General features: G+C 43.9%; 1 protein-coding gene across 1 annotated transcript in view; it reads left to right on the forward strand.

The window, feature by feature from the left end:
• The window catches only part of LOC135246923 (uncharacterized), a 103,304-nt gene that overhangs the window by 47,569 nt on the left and 32,841 nt on the right, over nucleotides 1–22,894 (forward strand). Inside the window, exons 9-10 of the mRNA XM_064320191.1 lie at nucleotides 19,828–20,538; nucleotides 22,109–22,891. Coding sequence (XP_064176261.1) covers nucleotides 19,828–20,538; nucleotides 22,109–22,891 — 1,494 coding nt within the window. The remainder of the gene's footprint in view (nucleotides 1–19,827; nucleotides 20,539–22,108; nucleotides 22,892–22,894) is intronic.

Below are 22,894 nucleotides of genomic sequence, written 5' to 3' on the forward strand. Positions count from 1 at the left end.
CGGTTGCTAGTGCTTGATGAGACACAGAAAATCCTGCTGACTGAACTCTCCCTGCTGCTGCCAATTACATGCTGCCCTGTGGAGCTGCCAGCACAGCCTGCGCTGCACAGTCAGGGTTTAATATCAGACTGTGGGGTGCATCCACACACTGAAACAGAGTATTTGCAGAATGAGCCACCCATCAGCTCCAAAACACCCATGCAATAAAAATCATTTCAAAGCTATTCTTGGCATAGATATCGTGCAAGAATTTTAAATTCTTGAAATATTCCCATCACATTATTGAAATTATTGGTTTGTGACAGATCAGGCTGTTAAATGCTTTGAAATCATGCATAGAAGACATTACATTGATATGTGCAAGTCTCATGCACAACTTTGTTCATGAATTTCATGAACTCACATCCCACTTTTCATATGTTCTCAGTAATGAATTAAATTTTATTATTAACATTCTCCCCTCCAAATATATCGGGAGCAGCTCATATCAAACTTACAGACAGCAGCACAACTCAGAGCTGAATGTCTGTTACACTCCTGATGAGGAGTAAATTGTTCTCTTTCTCTCTGACAGGGGAGGAGCACCGTCTCTCAGAGCTGAGGATTGTGCTGTTGGGGGGGAGACAGAGTGGGAAGAGTTCAGCAGGAAACACCATCCTGGGCAGAGAGGAGTTTGAGTCTGGAGTAAGAACTGCACAGTGTGTGAAGAGACAGGGTGAGGTAGCTGGGAGACAGGTCACTGTGGTCGACACACCAGGCTGGTGGATGAATAATTCTGTGAAGAACACTGCAGAGCTGGTGCGCAGTGTGTCTCTGTGTCCCCCGGGACCCTGCGCTCTCTTCCTGGTCATTGATGTGAGCTCAGTGTTCAGTAATGCATTCAAATGTTTAGTGATGGAACTCCTGGAGCTTCTCAGTGAGAGAGTCTGGAGACACACTATAGTGCTGTTCACCAGGGGAGACTGGCTGGGAGACACAACCATTGAGCATCGCATTGAGACTGAAGGGAGGGCCCTCCAAGAGCTCATAGTGAAATGTGGGAACAGGTATCATGTTCTCAACAATGAGAACAGGGCTGATGGGACTCAGGTCACAGAGCTGCTGGAGAAGATAGAGGAGATGGTAGCCAGGAACAGGGCTGTTCCATTCTCCGTAGAGAAGAGAGACAGACAAGGCTTTTTTTCTGAAATAAAACACAAATTATTCAGAAAGAAAATGATTGAACAGAAAAGGCTTGAGGAGGAGTGGAGCAGAAGAGAGGAGGAGCTGATAGAGAGGATGTTGAAGGCTGTGGTTGACTCAGAGACAGACGGATCCACGCTGCCAATCAGGACGAGGAGAAACAGCTTTGAATTTATTCTTCCTTCTTGTGAGTTGTTTCTTTCATCATCTTCCTTTCGACTAAATTTCTCAGCACCTATAGTTTAGCTTCATGTCCATTAACAACCACCACCATGTACATTATACAATGAGTTAACAATGATCAATTAAAAATGTTCTTTCCAATTAACTGTTGTAGTCTACATTGTAAAAGCTTTTACGCCTTCTCAAATGCTTAACAATGCTGTCTACAAGTTAATACTTAGCTTTTGTATGCAGGACGTTTTGCATACATCTCCCACATATATGAATACCACACTGAAGTACTACTTTTAAAACACAGGATTTAATAACCATCTGGAAAAAAAGATTTGAACATAAAACAGTTTGGTGATCAATGTAAACTATTACTTGCCTTTAAATACGAATGGGAAACATATCCATTCACCACAGAAGGCAATGATTCACATAATAATCTTAAATCACATTATGATCCTAAAAAATTATGCAGCAGTTGCTGAAAATAGCAAAAATGAATGTAATGTACAGAATGTAATGCAGATGAATCTGAGTGTAACAGCGCTTGCTGGTGGTGTTGTGTTACAGTGAGTGGAGGGACTCCAGCCCCCTCTGAAGCAGGCAGCTCTGTGTGGGATTACCAATCTGCTCATGAGGTTTCCAGTAAGAAGGTGTCATGGTGGCTGAAAAGGAGTAAACCAGAGAGTTCAGCATCATCTGGATTCGGAACACGGAGTTCTGTAGTGAGTGAAGCAGAGGAGCCTGACAGGGTGATACTGGAAGAGGACAGTGTAGGTGACACGCCACACTAAACACTGCTCTACACTGCCCCATCTGGTTAGATTGCATAACTAATTTCATCATATGTTGCTTTACAAAATGTACCGTAAATCAGTGCTGCCCAAAACAGTTTCTGGAGATCTACGGTGTGTACTGCCTGTCTTCTCTTCAACACTAACAAAGCACATGAAAACCTAAAGGACAGTCAGTCTCCACAATCAAGCTTGGGCAGCCCTGATGTCAATCAACAGATTGTCAGCCCCCTAAAATTTTAACATGTATATATATATTTATTTATTTTTGTGGAGAAGGAAATGGAAAAAAAGCAGAAGAGCTTTGAGGAAGAATGGAGCAGAAGAGAGGAGGAGCTGATAGAGAGGATGATGAAGGCTGTGGTTGACTCAGAGACAGAGGGATCCACACTGCCATTCAGGAAGAGGAGAAACAGCTTTTAATTACTTCTTCCTTCTTGTAAGTTTTATTCATCATCTTTCTTTTAATGAAATTTCTCAGCAATTTCAGTTTAGCTACGAATTCATTAACAACCGCCACCATGCACATTATACAATGAGTAATCAATGATCAATTTATAATGTACTTTCTAAGTAACTGTCCTAGTCTACATTGTAAAACCTTTTACACCTTCTCGAATGCGTAACAATGCTGTCTACAAGTTAATATTTTTTCACTTTTGTATGCAGGATGTTTTGTACACATCGCCCACATATTTGAACACCACACTAAAGTACTACTTTTGAAACAAAGGATTTAATAACCATCTGGAAAAACATGAACATCAAACAGTTTGCTGATTTGGATCAATGTGAACTATGCATGCATATTAAGTATGAATGAGAAACATATCCATTCTCTACAGAAGGCAATGATTCACATAATAATCTTAAATCACATTATGATCTTTAAAAATTATGCAGCAGTTGCTGAATTATAACAAATATGAATATAATGTACAGAATGTAATGCAGATGAATCTGAGTGTAACAGAGCTTGTTGGTGGTGTTGTGTTACAGTGAGTGGAGGGACTCCAGCCCCCTCTGAAGCAGGCAGCTCTGTGTGGGATTACCAATCTGCTCATGAGGTTTCCAGTAAGAAGCTGTCATGGTGGCCGAAAAGGAGTAAAGCAGAGAGTTCTGCATCATCTGGATACGGAACACTGAGTTCTGTAGTGAGTGAAGCAGAGGAGCCTGACAGGGTGACTCTGGAAGAGGACAGTGTAGGTGACACGCCACACTAAACACTGCTCTACACTGCCCCATGTGGTAGACTGTGTAACTACTTCATCTGCTGTTTTTTCCGAAACCATGCGTTTGCTTTTCAATGTCTTTGATAAAAAAAATGTCCAAGTCTTTCATACTTCTGACTACAGAGATTTGTGTCTGTGATCAGATGTAACTGAAAGGCCTGTAAAAATATGAAATATTCTGTGATTCATTCAATGCAGTCAAAGCCATACTGATGGCTATGGGCATGCCAATATACAAGTGAAAACTAGATTGAATTTGAAAGATGTGTAATTTCATAGTATACATGGCAAAGGCAAGATCAAATTTATATAACATTTCTGTATATCTGTGTGTCTGGCTCAGTGTGTAATGGCAGTGGGGTGTGGGTTTGAACCTCGGCTATGCCCCTGTCATCCGCTGACTGGCAGGGAGTCTGCTGATGGACACATTTGTTCTCACTTTTTTCTGTTGCAATGCTTCTGGTGTGCAGGTGGTATAATTCAAGTGACATACCGACAATACTGTGTAAATGTTTTATTTGTGTAGATTACATATATTTTGGTACTTCAAGTAATAGATCCGCGACAATTGTCAGTTTTAGTAACAATTTCTGATATTAACTACACAGGATAAGCGCAGGGTATTCCAAGGTTTTTCCCAGGAAAATAGAGGAAGGGGAAGTGCCTCAGAGGGTAAGCAGCGGTGGCGAGAAGTAGCTAGTCAGGGTATTTGCAGGGTGTAGCCCAGTGATTCCCAAACATTTTTTGGTCAGGGCCCCCCTTTGTTAACCATAAATTCTGTAAGGAGCCCCCTCCCCCCCACTTCCCCCCCACACACACATCCTGTACTGTGCCTTAATCCTTCAGCCCTCATCGTGTCTCCCCCACGGGTTCTACCCACCGCTTTGGCAACCACTGGTGTAGCCAACACCTGGCCTGGTGAAAACATGGCTTCACAAAGCCGAAGCCAGTTTTGTTCAATCGCACCACATTTATTGAACGGTTCAACGTAAGATTATTGAGGCCTGAGTCAGAGGTGTTATTTATTTGTCTCTGATGTTTTCGGAGGTGCTCATGAAGTCTGTGGAGGTGCAGCGCCCCCACCTGGGGGAAACCACGGTGTTCACAGGAACACAAACCGTATTATGAAATTCCTTGATACCTTACTGAACTTTAAAGTGAGTGAATTAATCTACATATGAAATATGCACCAGACTAATGTGATCTTTCGTCGTACATTTGCAATTTAATACCTCAGATTTTTCAGGAAAATATACCGAGGTTAAAACCTATTGTACTCTGTCCATTTTATTTTGTACTGATTTGTTGATAAACTAAACTTTTTGATTCATTTGCTTTAAATAAAACTTTTATTTGTAGCGTCTGTCGATTTTTGGACAGGTTTGGTGTAGAATATTTGTAACGTACAGGTAACGTTCCCGGTGTCTTTAGCAGCATACTGCTCTGCTGCATATCTCTGAAGCTGGTCAGTATCCAGCCATCCAAAACAACCTTCCTTACACACACAACCAAATAATAAAATAATTGCATACATATCAAATAGATACCGTTACTCTTTGAAAAGGCAAGTATGTTTCAGTATAATGCAAAAATATATATTTTTAAGTTAGTTACTCATACAAATAGCATGAATTATTCAATCCCCCAGAGATATCTGTTCTATTTTGCATTTCAAGGCGTAAAATTAATTGTATAGGTTTCAGACTGAATTAATCTGCTGTTCAATACATGTGGAAATGAAATGTGGAATGTCAAAAAAAATCCATTAAAATATTGTGATCACAGGTCACTTGCGATGCTAACGCTGTCATTATGGTACAGGCTGCATGCCTCACATGAGGTGGTGTCAATAGCCTTTTCAAGCCACAAACTTGAAATCTTGAATCTCCTGACTATCCCATTAGGACAGGGATAATCCTGAAATCAATGATTCCTTACCAAGACACACACACTTGTGTTTATTTTTCTTCCATCAGAAAAGCACTTGATACAGAAAGGATTTTAATGGTTTGCTTTAAATACAGAAACAAGAGTGTTCTGTAAAATGACTTGCAGTTCTCACACACTCACTCTCAGTCTCAGACATGCACATACACACACGCATACACACCTACTATTACTAGTACTCCAGTTACTATTACTACAACACAAACTAAACACTCCCCCCAAATTCAATCCATGCGCACCTACATATGTACTGCAGTATGCAGGGCTCCAGCTCTCTTCATTTGTCTCACTTTGTCTTCATTTCCCTGTTTTGTTCTCAATCTACCCACCAAACTTTTTTTACTGAAAAATTTTTGTTGTGCAGGTTCTGTTTAGTTAAATCAGAGGCCAAGTGAGTGAGGATGAGGATGGCATGTGGACATGGACAGGAATAATATAAGATGTTTCAATAGATTGTGTTAATAAATAGTTACAGTACTTGCCATGGTGAAGCCCTTTCTGTTCTACAGGAAGCACTGCAATTTGGTGGCCTTTCCTCTCTTCGTTCACACCCCTCCCCCTCACCCATCAAAGCTCGCTTAGCCAATAGGAAAACTGCGACACTGCATTTACCAATGAGAAATGATTTACCACCTTTGCAATCATTTGGTGCTACGGAGATTTTCCCAACAGACGTTTCTCTCAGTTTCAAAGGTGTCGACATTAGCAAAAAGCAACGCTGAACTCATCCATGTTCTGTAGGCCTACTACGAAGTTTCACTTTTGCTTGATCTGGAACACAGGGTTATACGAAAACGACTTCACTTTGTGAGTGGCAACAATCAGGAGTTGTGTCAGTCAGGTAAAATTGTCTTCATTTTTCTTATCACCATGCTCTCAGTGTGAGGTGGTGGCACCTCTCTCTCTGATTTCTGCGGGTTAATTGACCCTGACGAGGGGCAGGTGTGTGAGTGCTATGGTGAGGTGATGGCACCTCACAGGCATTTGCTCTGAGCTAATTGTCCCTGATGAGGGTCAGGTGTGGGAGGCCTATATCTAGCCCCTGATTTCTGGGGTCCAGCGCAGACTCATTGTTTGTCAGACTCTTGGTGTGTAGGGGTGTGAGAATCGGCAGAAGTTACCGTGTTGATCCTATCTGCCAGATTTGATCACCGTTTAGTTTCTTCTCGAGCTGTTTATCTCTTCGCGCTGTGGAGGACATTTTGCCCTCGTCTCTTTAGTTTTCCTTTTGTTTTCTACCCGCCAGGCTGCGAATATCCTTTTTCTTTTGTAAGTGACCCCACTCTGTTTTTCTAGTGGGGGTTTTCTTTCTGGGCAGCTACGCTGCGGCGGTGTTTCATTTCTTTTAGTTTTCTGAGCCCGCTGACAGAAGTTTCAGTGAGTGGAGGGAGCGATTACTTAGCTCTTTATTATTTGGTTTTTCCCCTTCCCTTTCTATCGCTCGGCGATTTTGTGGTTACCCCTCAGGGGTAACTTTTAGATCCCCTCGGTCCGTAATTGCGCCCCACCCTCTTCAACCGTGACACTCGGATACACAGAATCACATAAATTGTATACATAAATATTCTTGCTTGGCCTACAGCTCAAAATGTTCTCACTCAATGCTCTGCCGACATTACTTCGTCATGTCTGAAACAAATAAGAAAGTAAAACTCTATCGCTTGTGCCATAATGTATAGACTGGGTAAAAACGTTACCTCATTTTAGACGACGCTGAAGTTGGCTCCCTATTCGAAATTTCCAGTCCACTTTTAATCGGTTGCGTTATGGTTGGATGGTTTCACGGTCTTCCTTATGTGTTTGAAAAGGCTATAATTTGCTTCTAAATGTGAGATACGGCTCAAGAGAGAAATTGAACAAAGGAGGTGATGTGAAATTAGTTTTTTTTTTTAAGTTTTCTTTTTTTATTACGATCACTTCACATGTCTTTTAAGACTGTAATATGGAAGGATCAGATACCGCATTTTGTTTTCTCCTCAAAATCTAATCATCTCAACATTTCGTGTGTATGAGAGAACAGGAAATAATGTACATTTGAAATGGTGTTGATGAAATATCACTGCACCATATGCAATAAAACTCCAAACTGTCTATATAAACAAATAAAGTAACACAATCCTATTGAAAAATTGACATATTAGATGGCCATTTCTCCTCAAAATTTAAGGGTCTCAAAATTCGACATTTAAATATAACAGAAGGGGTCCTGAAGTAGTACTGGTCTGATTTGGGTGAAATATTCCTGAAGGGTTTTCAAATGATCCCACCCCAAATATGTAATCCAATGCAGGCTGAGTGACAAAAAGCAACAATTTGGATTGGAATATCTCCTGAAATTTAAAAGGTCTCAAACTTCTGACACTTGTTCCTAGCAGAAGGAGTCCTGGTCTACATCCTATCCCATTCCTGTGAAATTTTACTGTAGCTAAACGGAGCTTAGCTCCAATGTCGCCAGCAGTGTATGCACGTGAGCTCGACAACACATTTCTCATAGAAAAGGTAGTTTGTATCCTTTTTTGTTCATTACAGTGATGTGACAAGCAGTAACTGCTACTGTGCTGTTAGCCGTACAAGGTTCATGTAAAGTAGCTAGCACAATCTGCCAGCACTAACCCATAAAAATGTACTGTGCATGGTACTGCTACTGTGCTGTTAGCCTTTATTGATCGCCATACAAGGTTCATGTAAAGTAGCCTAAATGGTAAATGGACTGCATTTATATAGCGCTTTTATCCAAAGCGCTTTACAATTGATGCCTCTCATTCGCCAGAGCAGTTAGGGGTTAGGTGTCTTCCTCAAGGACACTTTGATGCGCCCAGGGCGGGGTTTGAACCGGCAACTCTCCGACTGCCAGACAATCGGTCTTACCTCCTGAGCTATGTCGCCCCATACCTAAACTTCACAGCACAGTCATTGCCATTATCATGATTGTAGCATGAAGTGTCTCTTCTCAAAATCCATTTCAGCCATTCACAAATGACCTGGGACTTTGAAGTTATAAGGCAGTATCAAGTCTCCAGTGAAAATATTACCCTGGCTACATCAGTCAGAATAAAAGTTGTGCCGTGGGTCTGGAGGGTTTCGTGCTTGTTTAATAATCCCACTTCAAATTTTCCATGTAATCCAATAGAGGCCAATTGAAAAAAGTGAATTGTTGGATTGGAATATCTCTCCAAAATTAAAAGTTCCGAATATTCTGACACTTGTTCCTGGCAGAAGGGGTCCTGGTCTACATCCTACCCCATTTCTGTGAAATTGTACTGTAGCATTTTTTAATAATCCCACTTCAAACATTCAATGTAATCCAATGCAGGTTTATATAAAAGAGTGAAATTTTGGATTGGAATTAAGACAAATACACAACTAAAACACTGTTGTGGTTTTGGTGTCATGACCAGGTCAGCGGTTGGGTGGTTACGTGAATAGTTTTAAGAGTGCTGTGCTGGGCAGTGGCCATGATAAACATTAGCTGGGTTGTTTAGGTTTTATTGGCATCAAGTTAATCAATCAATGATCAGTTAATCACTGCTCTTGTACATTGTGTTCTGGTGTGACATAGATTATTGCTCAGGGTGGTCTCTCTTTTATTATTGCTCTTTTATGAAAAAAGTGTTTCCCTTTTTTTGTTTTTATAAAAATGTTTTTGTGCATAGAGTGCATAACAAAGGTTCTTCCAATCTACAGCAGGCTGGTCTCACTTCATTCCAGTTTTTGTTTTAATTATTTTACTCACTAGCCTACATAGACAAATTTTTTGTTTTGGATTTTTTTTTTAACACTGCACCCTAATCACCCTTTTCATATCTCCTCATATGGCTGACTTATTTCTGCATGACAGACAGAATGACTTCATCACTTTTATGTTGAAATTGATGCTACCGGATCAATTTCACTCATCTCACTCATGAAGAGATGCCATTACATCTATGCCTGTAAGTAAACATGGTGGTTTATATGATCTGTACTGACATGTTAGGCAAATGAACTGCGTGAACTTGCTTCCACAACACTTGTTCAGGCTGTCCAGTAATTAACAACAATAGAAATATGTTTGGATCACGAAAGGGTTCATTTTTTGTGCTTAGATACACAGGGATGATGTAAGGCTTGAGGTGCCTGTCTGACATTCTTTCAGGATATTCAGATAAAATCCACCAAATTTACAAACCTTCTTTAGCCTACTTCACGGGAGTTTCCTGAAATATTGATTATGCTTTATTTTATCATGTCTTTCAGTATTGTACTACATCATGGGATGCAGAGCTGCATAATGATTTGGGAACTGGTCCTGTGAGGTTGTGAGTTCCTATCTCAGGTTGGGCCCTGCAATGATACCTTTGAGCCAGGGGCTCAGCCCAAATTGCTTCAGTAAATATCTGGCTGTATGAATAGACAATATGTAAATATATGAGCTGGGTGAGGGGGCCTGCTAATCACATAAATGATAACACTATTATAATAAACTGCCCCGCCCCGAACCTGCCCGGCCACACCCATGCCTCAGTGAGATGTTGCCACCCAAACCCTGTCCAAGGTTGCCGGCAGAACCTGGAACACACATTAGGACAGGGATAATCCTGAAAGCAGTGGTTCCTTACCAAAACACCCACAGTCCATCCTTTCACTTGTGTGTCTTTTTCTTCCATCAAAAAAGCACTTGATACAGAAAGGATTTTAATGGTTTGCTTTAAATAAGCTTTAAGGTGTTCTGTAAAATGTCTCACAGTTCTCACACACTCACTCTCAGTCTCAGACATGCACATACACACACATACGCACCTACTATTACTACTACTCCAGTTACTATTACTACAACACAAACTAAACACTACCCCCAAATTTAATCCATGCGCACCTACATGTGCTACAGTATACAGGGCTCCAGCTCTCTTCATTTGTTTCACTCTGTCCCTGTTTTGTTCTCTGTTTCTCACTCTACCCACCCAACTTTATTTTACCTATCTCAATTTCTCTTGCATTCTCTCATTGGCTTTCTCTTTCCCTCTGCCTCTCTTTCCTAACCTCTCTGTTTTTTTCCTTCCATCTCTATATCTCTTATCAGTCTCCCTCCTTCTCTCTTTCTTCCTCCTCCACAAGTCCTTTTGCCTCTCTCTCTCTCTATTTTTGCAATATACTTACTTAAAGCATTTGGATTTGAGATCAAAAGATGAATGTGAGATAAAGGTAAACAGAATCTACTTTAATTTCACTGTATTTAGGTGCATATGTGTTTTACCAATTTTTTGCTGGCCAAATGAGGATTATATTCTACCTCTACAAGAGTTGAACACAAGTATACACAAACAGTATAAATTTCAACTGAAAATTTTTTGTTGTGCAGGTTCAGTTTACTTAAATTAGAAGCCAGGTGAATGAGGATGAGGATGGCATGTGGACAAGGACAGGAATAATATAAGATGTTTGAATAGATTGTGTTAATAAAGAGTTACAGTACTTTTTATGGTGAAGCCCATTCTGTTCTACAGGAAGCAGTGCAGTTTGAAGAAAGTACAAGACTCTGTGGCCTTTCCTCTATTTGTTCACAGCCCTCTCCCACACCCATCAACGCTCGTTTAGCCAATAGGAAAACTGCTACACTCACCTGCATTTACCAATGGGAAATTATTTACCCCACTTGCAATCATTTGGTGCTAGACAGATTTTCCCAACAGAAGTTTCTGTCAGTTTCAGAGGTCATCAACATTAACAATAAGCATCACTGAACACACCCACGTTCTGTGCTACAAAGTTCACTTTTACTCGACCTGGAACACAGGTTATAACGAAACGACTTCAATTTGTGAGCGGGAACAGTCAGGAGTTGTGTCAGTCAGGTAAAATTGTATTTCTTTTTATTTTCACCATGCTCTCAGATATACAGAATCATATTCATAAATTGTATACGTACATATTCATGCCTGCCCGACAGCTCTCTATGTTTCACTCAATGCTCTGTTGACATTACTGCGTCATGACACAAACCAATAAGAAAGTAAAACTCAACCAACGCTATCGCTTGTGCCATAATATATAGACTGGGTATAAAAGTTTTCATATTTTAGCATGATCTTTTCACGTAACATGCATGATGGAATTATTTTGTGTTAAGAGAATGTTTGTCAAGTTGTAATGTATTTGGGATAAAGATAATATTATATATATCATGTAATAATGTGACAATTTCATTATCCCAAATTAGTGCGAAATTATCACAATATACTCTTTTGTTAATTTCTATTTTTTATTGTTTTTGCAGTTGCTGCAGTACGCTTCTGTAGGCTATGTACTTTCAGAGGTGTGGTTGTTGAATTTGGTAACAGACTGTATTAAAATTTTGATAACAAACGGAATACTTTATGCAGTTTTATCTGTGAGAATCCACATTTGTTATAAGACATATGGCACCCTTTTGTGATTTAATTGACTATTTGTGCACTTAAAAAAAATATAGTAGGCCTATATGTTTTATTACATTAAATGTTGGCTTTAAAAGTTTCGAAAAATGGCTGTCCAACTTGTTTGACTTATTTGGGTGTGGAAAAAAGGTGTAAAGAAAAGACATTGAACATTGAACTTAAAGGGACAGTTAAGTTTAGTTTTCAAAACTATATCTAACCACATAACCCCTTGATGTCTCGAATGCCCATGGAAAAGATGGCCAGTCAGAAGGTTATCTAAATATGTAAAACATTCTAACTTTGCACAAAAAATGGTCAATAGAGTGTTACAGTTTATAGTCCTAAAACCCGAAAGTAAGTTCGCTTTTTTGAGCCAAACTAATTGTTGTAGTTTCAACATAGCAACTTGTTAGCAACTTTTTTAAAGCACATAACGGCTTCTAAATTCACGGTTGAGTTATTAATGGGTGTCATTTATCTCGTAGAACAAAACGTAAAACTCCCTTCGACATACGTTAACCTCAGACCTTATTTTCGACAGAAAACGAAATGCCTATGGTAAAAATAAATTGGAAATTTGTTGAGGGAACCCATGCAGATGTAACTGCAGAGTTGGCCTCCAAAAAGACGTAATTATTGTAACACTCTATTGAAAACATGCACTAAAACCAGTGACTAAAACTGAAGCGATGACCCGAGGAAGTGAACTATTCCCGCAAAAACTGAATTAAAAAGGGAAAAAAGCCTGATGTTATAATGTGGATCTCGATTCGTGCGTGAAAATGTTACAGCACGAAATCAACAGAAGATGGGTAAACATACTAAATAAAAACTCACAATGACTTTTTTAAAAATGCCATTAAAATAATTCTATTAAACAGACGAAAATGGACCAAGACAGAGGGACTGACATGGCAGCTGGTGATGTGACCTCTCATCATGGTGGGTTTCTTCTTTCTGTGAAGAAAATGATTTTTTATTGTTATTTAGTTTTTACGACAAAATATTATCATGCGTACCAGAAAAGAGACGCATAAAAGGATTATATAAATTAATTAAATAGCTGATTTAGTCAAAAAGCGATGTTTGTTAACTTAAATTTTCTCTGTATAACAGGGAAGGAGCACCGTCTCTCAGAGCTGAGGATTGTGCTGCTGGGGGGGAGACTGAGTGGGAAGAGTTCAGCAGGAAACACCATCCTGGGCAGAGAGGAGTTTGAGTCTGGAGTAAGAACTGCACAGTGTGTGAAGAGACAGGGTGAAGTAGCTGGGAGACAGGTCACTGTGGTCGACACACCAGGCTGGTGGGAGAATTATTCTGTGAAGGACACTGCAGAGCTGGATAAACAGGAGATTGTGCGCAGTGTGTCTCTGTGTCCCCCGGGACCCTGCGCTCTCTTCCTGGTCATTGATGTGGGCACAGTGTTCAGAGACAAACACAGGACATCAGCGGTGGAACACCTGGAGCTTCTCAGTGAGAGAGTCTGGAGACACACTATAGTTCTGTTCACCAAGGGAGACTGGCTGGGAGACACAACCATTGAGCAGCACATTGAGACTGAAGGGAGGGCCCTCCAAGAGCTCATAGAGAAATGTGGGAACAGGTATCATGTTCTCAACAATATGAACAGGGCTGATGGGACTCAGGTCAGAGAACTGCTGGAGAAGATAGAGGAGATGATGGCAGGGCATGGAGGCTCTCTCTATGAAATAGATAGAATGCTCTTACAGGAGGTGGAAAAGAAGAGGAGGGCAGTGGAAGAACGAGTGAAACAGAGGATGACGAAGGTTCAGAGACAGAGAAAGGCTCTCAGAGCACTTTTTGAGGGTAAGTATTTTTCATATATAGACTTTACATGGAGTGGAATTACAATGGAATATTTACATTAATCAAAACTACGTTTAATTATTTTCTATTGAGGAGTTTTACCAATGAAAAGAGTTACTCCAGTGAAAGGTGTATATCTGTGTTTATTTTTTCCTGACTTTCCCCTGTGCTGCAAACTGAGGTGTGAGTGAGTGCTTAAAGATGCCATTTTGTACATATGATGATGTGGAATACCTGATTTTAGTTTTGTATGAATGAGTGCCAAATCGAAGGCAGTTTGTCCCACGCAAATGTGACACCCCGGGGAGAGAGATGCGGCAGTGCCGAGGAACACCGTGTCTGTCAAATGGAGAGAGAGAGCGCACACACACAAAAACAAAATAAAATAAACAGACCACTTCACCGTTCCCCCTCACGGGTTCCCGGCAAAAACAATGAACTAAAACAGCGAGCTAAAATAACAAAGACAAAAGAAAGTAAAACAGAGCGACAGCTATTTCAGTTCGCCGCTCTGCAGCCGACCCGCCTTCCCGGCCAGGTCCAGCTCCTCTAGCATCCCAGCTGAGGAATGCTTTCTTTCCAGTGCTCAAAATAACACGAAACATAAATCATAACTGCGCTCTCTGTGTTAGCTCCCGGTCTCGGCCCCGAACTGTGGAGAGCAGCACACCTTTAAGCACCTGGGCTGATTAGCTAACGCAGCCCAGGTGCGTGTGCTCTCTCCACCAGCCGGCGCAGCCGAGACCAATCCGCCTCTCAGGCGGACCGACTGCGACACAGTCATAATTCCTTATATAATCATTTTCACTGCATTTTTTCATTTTTCTCCCTGTTGGCAATTCCCAGTGTAATTCATAATCCAGTGTCATCACTGCAGCCACCCTGATTAAACAGGGTGCAGAGAAGCACACGTTCCCTTTGAAGTGTGCCTGTCAGTTGCCAACTTCTCTCCCCTCCACAGCTGTTGAGTAGCAGGAACTGATTTCATGAGCGCGTTTAGGCTGCAGACATTCAGTGGAACTGAGGCGGTTCATAGTGTTGGATGAGACAGGAGATCCTGCTGACTGAACTCTCCCTGCTGCTGCTGCCAATTACACGCTGCCCTGTGGAGCTGCCAGCACAGCCTGTACTGCACAGTCAGAGTTTGATAGCAGACTGTGGGGTGCACCCACACACTGGAACAGTGTCTTAGCAGGATGTGCCACCCAGCAGCCCTTTATAATATTTGCCATTAATTTCTGAGTAATAATCCTCTTGACAAAAATTACTGTACTGATATTTTAAATTTTTAACATATTTTCATCACAGTTTTAAAAGACGTGTATTTTGACCTTTTAGGCTGTTAATATGTATTGAAATGAATGAGACATTATATTGGTATCAATAAAAGTCTCATGCACAACTGTGCACCTACAAATTTACTGCCCGGCCCAACTCTCTTTTGTCATCAGTATAAAATTCAATTTCATTATAATACTCTTCTCTCCTAAGTTACAGAGAGAAGCTCATCTCAGAGCGAAATGTCTGTTACACTCCTGATGAGGAGTAAATTGTTCTTTTTCTCTCTGAAAGGGGAGGAGCACCGTCTCTCAGAGCTGAGGATTGTGCTGCTGGGGTGGAGTTGTAGTGGGAAGAGTTCAGCAGGAAACACCATCCTGGGCAGAGAGGAGTTTGAGTCTGGAATAAGAACTGCACAGTGTGTGAAGAGACAGGGTGAAGTAGCTGGGAGACAGGTCACTGTGGTCGACACACCAGGCTGGTGGAGTAATTACTCTGTGAAGAACACTGCAGAGCTGGATAAACAGGAGATTGTGCGCAGTGTGTCTCTGTGTCCCCCGGGACCCTGTGCTCTATTCCTGGTCATTAATGTGAGCATTGTGTTCCCAGATGCATTCAGAAGATCAGCGGTGGAACACCTGGAGCTTCTCAGTGAGAGAGTCTGGAGACACACTATAGTGCTGTTCTCCTGGGGACACTGGCTGGGAGACAGAACCATTGAGCAGCACATTGAGACTGAAGGGAGGGCCCTCCAAGAGCTCATAGAGAAATGTGGGAACAGGTATCATGTTCTCAACAATGAGAACAGGGCTGATGGGACTCAGGTCACAGAGCTGCTGGAGAAGATAGAGGAGATGATGGCAGGGCATGGAGGCTCTCTCTATGAAGTAGATAGAATGCTCTTACAGGAGGTGGAAGAGAAGAGGAGGGCAGTGGAAGAACTAGTGAAATGGAGGATGACGAAGGTTCAGATGCAGAGAAAGGCTCTCAGAGCACTTTTTGAGGGTAAGTATTTTTCATAGATAGACTTTACATGGAGTGGAATTACAATGGAATATTTACATTAATCAAACCTACGTTTAATTATTTTCTATTGAGGAGTTTTACCAATGAAAAGAGTTACTCCAGTGAAAGGTGTATATCTGTGTTTATTTTTTCCTGACTTTCCCGTGCTGCGTACTGAGGTGTGAGTGAGTGCTTAAAGAGGCCATTTTGTACATATGATATTGTGGAATACCTGATTTTAGTTTTGTATGAATGAGTGCCAAATCGAAGGCAGTCTGTCCCACGCCAATGTGACACCCTGGGGAGAGAGATTCGGCAGTGCCGAGGAACACCGTTTCTGTCGCATGGAGAGAGAGAGAGCACACACACACAAAAACAAAATAAAATAAACAGACCGCTTCACCGTTCCCCCTCACGGGTTCCGGGCAAAAACAATGAACTAAAACAGCGAGCTAAAATAACAAAGACGAAAAAAAGTAAAACATAGTGAAAACTATTTCAGTTCGCCGCTCTGCAGCCGACCCGCCTTCTCGGCCAGGTCCAGCTCCTCTAGCATCCCAGCTGAGGAATGCTTTTTTTCTAGTGCTCAAAATAACACGAAACAAAAATCATAACTGCGCTCTCTGTGTTAGCTCCCGGTCTCGGCCCCGAACTGTGGAGAGCAGCACACCTTTAAGCACCTGGGCTGATTAGCTATCGCAGCCAAGGTGCGTGTGCTCTCTCCACCAGCCGGCGCAGCCGAGACCAATCCGCCCCTCAGGTGGACCGACTGCGACACAGTCATAATTCCTTATATAATAATTTTCACTGAATTTTTCAACTTTTTCTCCCTGTTGGCAATTCCCAGTGTAACTCATAATCCAGTGTCATCACTGCAGCCACTCTCATTGAACAGGGTGCAGAGAAGCACACGTTCCCTTTGAAGTGTGGCTGTCAGCTGACAATTTCTCTCCCCTCCACAGCTGTTGTGTCATGGTCCTGTTTTCCTGTCTGTGTTTCCCTTGTTGGGCCGCCAGATGGCGGCACTTCTGTTTTGTGTCCTGCTCCCCCCCTGTTAATTGTATGATTGTTTCATTGTCTCGTTATCCCATCATTGTTCCCACCTGTGTCTTATCCCCTCCTTCTGGTTTGATTGTTTTTTGAGTTCACCTGTGTCTTGTTACCCCTGTCTATTTAAGTTCTCTGTTCCCTTGACTCGGGTGCTGGTTCCTTGTGTTTGTTCCCGACTTGCGTTTCCTCAGACCCATTGTACCTGCTTGCGTTTTTTACCTGTTTGTGTTTGTTTCCGATGTCTGTTTGCAAACCACCGATTATACTTGCCTGTGATTTGTTTGACCTGCCCTTGTGCTCTGTTTGACCTGCCCTTGTCCTCTACCTGCCTGTGTTCTGCCCTGCCTATGTTTGTGAGTTCCTCTTGTTTTCTGTTTTATTTAGATATTTTTTGAGTTTGTGTTTTTGCCCTTCGTGTCCTTTCTGTTCCCTGTTTGTTTGCCTTATTTAGATTTTTTGAGTTTGTGTTTTTGCCCTTTGCCCTTTTTTTGTTTGTTTATCATGCCACCGGGGTGGTGGAGTGACCCAGAGGACTCGCCACCCAGCGACTGGGAGTCCCTCGCCCTTGAGCTTCCCAGCGCCCGGGGCGGACGGTCACGGAGGCGCCGTGGTCGGGCTGCCTCCCGGTCGGCCAGACCTCCAGCTGCCCAGCCAGCGGTTCCCGGCCCTGCGTCATTTGAAGGGTCTCGACTGGCGATCTTTCCAGGGTCCGGCCCGCGGGGGTCCCGCCGGTCCCGTCCGGCTGCCCAGCCGGGTTCCCTACAGCTGTGGTCTGTGTTCCTGTCCCCTGCCCAGCCCAGACGGCAGAGCCCTCGGCCTGCTCTGCCTCAAGTCCCGGAGCGGCCTTCACGGCCTGCTCTGCCTCAAGTCCCGGAGCGGCCTTCACGGCCTGCTCTGCCTCAAGTCCCGAAGCGGCCTTCACGGCCTGCTCTGCCCCAAGTCCCGGAGGGGCCCCCAGAGCCACCTGGAGCCCCGGAGAGGCTCCCAGATCCGCCTCGAGCCCCGGAGAGGCTCCCAGATCCGCCTCGAGCCCCAGAGAGGCTCCCAGATCCGCCTCGAGCCCCGGAGAGGCCCCCAGAGCCGCCTCGAGCCCCGGAGAGGCCCCCAGAACCACCTGGAGCCCCGGAGAGGCTCCCAGATCCGCCTCGAGCCCCGGAGAGGCTCCCAGATCCGCCTCGAGCCCCGGAGAGGCTCCCAGAGCCGCCTCGAGCCCCGGAGAGGCTCCCAGAGCCGCCTCGAGCCCCGGAGAGGCCCCCAGAGCCGCCTCGAGCCCCGGAGAGGCCCCCAGAGCCGCCTCGAGCCCCGGAGAGGCCCCCAGAGCCGCCTCGAGCCCCGGAGAGGCCCCCAGAGCCGCCTCGAGCCCCGGAGAGGCCCCCAGAGCCGCCTCGAGCCCCGAGTTCCCGTCCAGCCCCGAGTTCCCCTCCAGCCCCGAGTCTTGTTCTTGTCTTGTTCCTGTCCTGTCCAGTCCTGAGTCTTGTCCTGTCCAGTCCAGTCCTGTTCCTGCCCCAGTTCTGTGTCCAGTCCCTGTTCCTGTCTGAGTCCTGTCTCTAGCCCCCACCCTCTGTTGACTCCCTCCCCGGGTCGGCCTCCTGGGACGTCAGGAGCCGTCCCTTGGGGGGGGGGTACTGTCATGGTCCTGTTTTCCTGTCTGTGTTTCCCTTGTTGGGCCGCCAGATGGCGGCACTTCTGTTTTGTGCCCTGTTAATTGTATGATTGTTTCATTGTCTCGTTATCCCATCATTGTTCCCACCTGTGTCTTATCCCCTCCTTCTGGTTTGATTGTTTTTTGAGTTCACCTGTGTCTTGTTACCCCTGTCTATTTAAGTTCTCTGTTCCCTTGACTCGGGTGCTGGTTCCTTGTGTTTGTTCCCGACTTGCGTTTCCTCAGACCCATTGTACCTGCTTGCGTTTTTTACCTGTTTGTGTTTGTTTCCGATGTCTGTTTGCAAACCACCGATTATACTTGCCTGTGATTTGTTTGACCTGCCCTTGTGCTCTGTTTGACCTGCCCTTGTCCTCTACCTGCCTGTGTTCTGCCCTGCCCATGTTTGTGAGTTCCTCTTGTTTTCTGTTTTATTTAGATATTTTTTGAGTTTGTGTTTTTGCCCTTCGTGTCCTTTCTGTTCCCTGTTTGTTTGCCTTATTTAGATTTTTTGAGTTTGTGTTTTTGCCCTTCGTGTCCTTTTCTGTTCCCTGTTTGTTTGCCTTCCTTTCTGTAAGTAAAGTCTTTGTTAATTTTCTGTAAGTAAAGTCTTTGTTAATTTTCTCCCTTTTGAGTTTCGTGTTTTTTTTCCACTCTGCGCCTGGGTCCCAGCACCCGTACCGTTACATGTTGAGTAGCAGGAGCTGATTTCATGAGCGCGTCTGCATTAGGCTGCAGACGTTCAGTGGAACTGAGGCGGTTCATAGTGTTGGATGAGACAGAAAATCCTGCTGACTGAACTCTCCCTGCGCTGCCAATTACCTGCTGCCCTGTGGAGCTGCCAGCACAGCCTGCGCTGCACAGTCGGAGTTTGATAGCAGACTGTGGGGTGCATCCACACTATGGAACAGTGTCTTAGCAGGATGAGTCACCCAGCAGCCCCATAACACTAATGCTCTTAAAAATATAGCAATGTTCTTCTTGCTATAGATTTTGTGTGATTATTTTTCATTCTCCAGATATTCCCATCACATTATTGAAGGCATTATGTTGTGAAATTTCAGGCTGTAAAATGCTTTGATTAAATTAAGACATTCTGTTGATATGTGCAAAAGTTTCATGCACAACTTTGTTCATGAAGGTTTAACCCAGATCCCACCTGTCATATGCCCATAGTGATGAATATCATTTCATTATTAATACTCTCGACTCCAAACTTACAGAGAGCAGCTCATCTCAGAGCTGAATGTCTGTTACACTCCTGATGAGGAGTAAATTGTTCTCTTTCTCTCTGACAGGGGAGGAGCACCATCTCTCAGAGCTGAGGATTGTGCTGCTGGGGGGGAGACGGAGTGGCAAGAGTTCAGCAGGAAACACCATCCTGGGCAGAGAGGAGTTTGAGTCTGGAATTAGAACTGCACAGTGTGTGAAGAGACAGGGTGAAGTAGCTGGGAGACAGGTCACTGTGGTCGACACACCAGGCTGGTGGGTGACATCTTCTGTGAAGGACACTGCAGAGCTGGATAAACAGGAGATTGTGCGCAGTGTCTCTCTGTGTCCACCAGGACCCTGCGCTCTCTTCCTGGTCATTGATGTGAGCTCAGTGTTCAGAGATACAGAGAAGAGATCAGCAGTGGAACACCTGGAGCTTCTCAGTGAGAGAGTCTGGAGACACACTATAGTGCTGTTCACCAGGGGTGACTGGCTGGGAGACACAACCACTGAGCAGCGCATTGAGACTGAAGGGAGGGCTCTCCAAGAGCTCATAGAGAAATGTGGGAACTGGTATCATGTTCTCAACAATAAGAACAGGGCTAATGGGACTCAGGTCACAGAGCTGCTGGAGAAGATAGAGGAGATGATGGCAGGGCATGGAGGCTCTCTCTATGAAGTAGATAGAATGCTCTTACAGGAGGTGGAAGAGAAGAGGAGTGCAGTGGAACAGCGAGTGAAACAGAGGATGACGAAGGTTCAGATGCAGAGAAAGACTCTCAGAGCACTTTTTGAGGGTAAGTATTTTTCATATATAGACTTTACATGTAGAGGAATTACAGTGGAATATTTACATTAATCATAACTATGTTGAATCATTTTCTATTGAGGAGTTATTCCAATGAAAAGAGTTACTCCAGTGAAAGGTGTATATCTGTGTTTACTTTTTTCTGACTTTCCCCTGTGCTGCAAACTGAGGTGTGAGTGAGTGCTTAAAGAGGCCATTTTGTACATATTATGTTGTGGAATACCTGATTTTAGTTTTGTATGAATGAGTGCCAAATCGAAGGCAGTCTGTCCCACGCCAATGTGACACCCTGGGGAGGGAGATGCGGCAGTGCCGAAGGAACACCGTTTCTGTCGCATGGAGAGAGAGAGCGCACACACACAAAAATGAAATAAAATAAACAGACCGCTTCACCGTTCCCCCTCATGGCTTCCGGGCAAAAACAATGAACTAAAACAGCGAGCTAAAACAACAAAGACAAAAGAAAGTAAAACAGAGCGACAGCTATTTCAGTTCGCCGCTCTGCAGCCGACCCGCCTTCCCGGCCAGGTCCAGCTCCTCTAGCATCTCAGCTGAGGAATGCTTTCTATTCAGTGCTCAAAATTAAACGAAACATAAATAATAACTGCGCTCTCTGTGTTAGCTCCCGGTCTCGGCCCCGAACTGTGTAGAGCAGCACACCTTTAAGCACCTGGGCTGATAAGCTAACGCAGCCCAGGTGCGTGTGCTCTCTCCACCAGCCGGCGCAGCCGAGACCAATCCGCACCTCAGGCGGACCGACTGCGACACGGTCATAATTCCTTATATAATAATTTTCACTGCATTTTTTTCATTTTTCTCCCTTTTGGCAATTCCCAGTGTAACTCATAATCCAGTGTCATCACTGCAGCCACCCTGATTGAACAAGGTGCAGAGAAGCACACGTTCCCTTTGAAGTGTGGCTGTCAGCTGCCAATTTCTCTCCCCTCCACAGTTGTTGAGTAGCAGGAGCTGATTTCATGAGCGCGTTTAGGCTGCAGATGTTCAGTGGAACGGATGTGGTTCATAGTGTTGGATGAGACAGAAAATCCTGCTGACTGATCTCTCCCTGCTGCTGCCAATTACATGCTGTCCTGTGGAGCTGCCAGCACAGCCTGCACTGCACAGTCAGAGTTTGATAGCAGACTGTGGGGTGCATCCACACTATGGAACAGTGTCTTAGCAGGATGAGTCATCCTGTAGCCCCATAACACTAATGCTCTTAAAAATATAGCAATGTTGTTCTTGCTATAGATTTTGTGTGATTATTTTTCATTCTCCAGATATTCCCATCACATTATTGAAAGCATTATGTTGTGAAATTTCAGGCTGTAAAATGCTTTGATTAAATTAAGACATTCTGTTGATATGTGCAAAAGTTCCATGCACAACTTTGTTCATGAAGGTTTAACCCAGATCCCACCTGTCATATGCCCTTAGTGATGAATATCATTTCATTACTAATAATCTCCACTCCAAACTTACAGACAGCAGCTCATCTCAGAGCTGAATGTCTGTTACACTGCTGATGAGGAGTAAATTGTTCTCTTTTTCTCTGACAGGGGAGGAGCACCGTCTCTCAGAGCTGAGGATTGTGCTGCTGGGGGGGAGACGGAGTGGGAAGAGTTCAGCAGGAAACACCATCCTGGGCAGAGAGGAGTTTGAGTCTGGAGTAAGAACTGCACGGTCTGTGAAGAGACAGGGTGAAGTAGCTGGGAGACAGGTCACTGTGGTCGACACGCCAGGCTGGTGGAGTAATTATTCTGTGAAGGACACTGCAGAGCTGGATAAACAGGAGATTGTGCGCAGTGTGTCTCTGTGTCCCCCGGGACCCTGCGCTCTCTTCCTGGTCATTAATGTGAGCTCAGCATTCAGAGAGAAACACAGAAGATCAGCGGTGGAACACCTGGAGCTTCTCAGTGAGAGAGTCTGGAGACACACTATAGTGCTGTTCACTAGGGGAGACTGGCTGGGAGACACAACCATTGAGCAGCACATTGAGTCTGAAGGGAGGGCCTTCCAAGAGCTCATAGAGAAAAGTGGGAACAGGTATCATGTTCTCAACAATAAGAACAGGGCTGATGGGACTCAGGTCACAGAGCTGCTGGAGAAGATAGAGGAGATGGTAGCCAGGAACAAGAGTGTTCCCTTCTCTGTAGAGGAGAGATACAGAGATGGCAAGTATGAAAGAAAGAAAATGGTTCAAGAGGAGAGCTTTGAGGAGGAATGGAGCAGAAGAGAGGAGGAGCTGATAGAGAGAATGTCAAAGATTGTGGTTGACTCAAAGAAAGAGGGATCCACACTGCCATTCAAGAGGAGAAGCAGCTTGGATCTTCTACCTTCTTGTA

This window comes from Anguilla rostrata, unplaced genomic scaffold (genome assembly GCF_018555375.3).
Source record: "Anguilla rostrata isolate EN2019 unplaced genomic scaffold, ASM1855537v3 scaf0973, whole genome shotgun sequence".
Classification (NCBI taxonomy): Eukaryota; Metazoa; Chordata; class Actinopteri; order Anguilliformes; family Anguillidae; genus Anguilla; species Anguilla rostrata.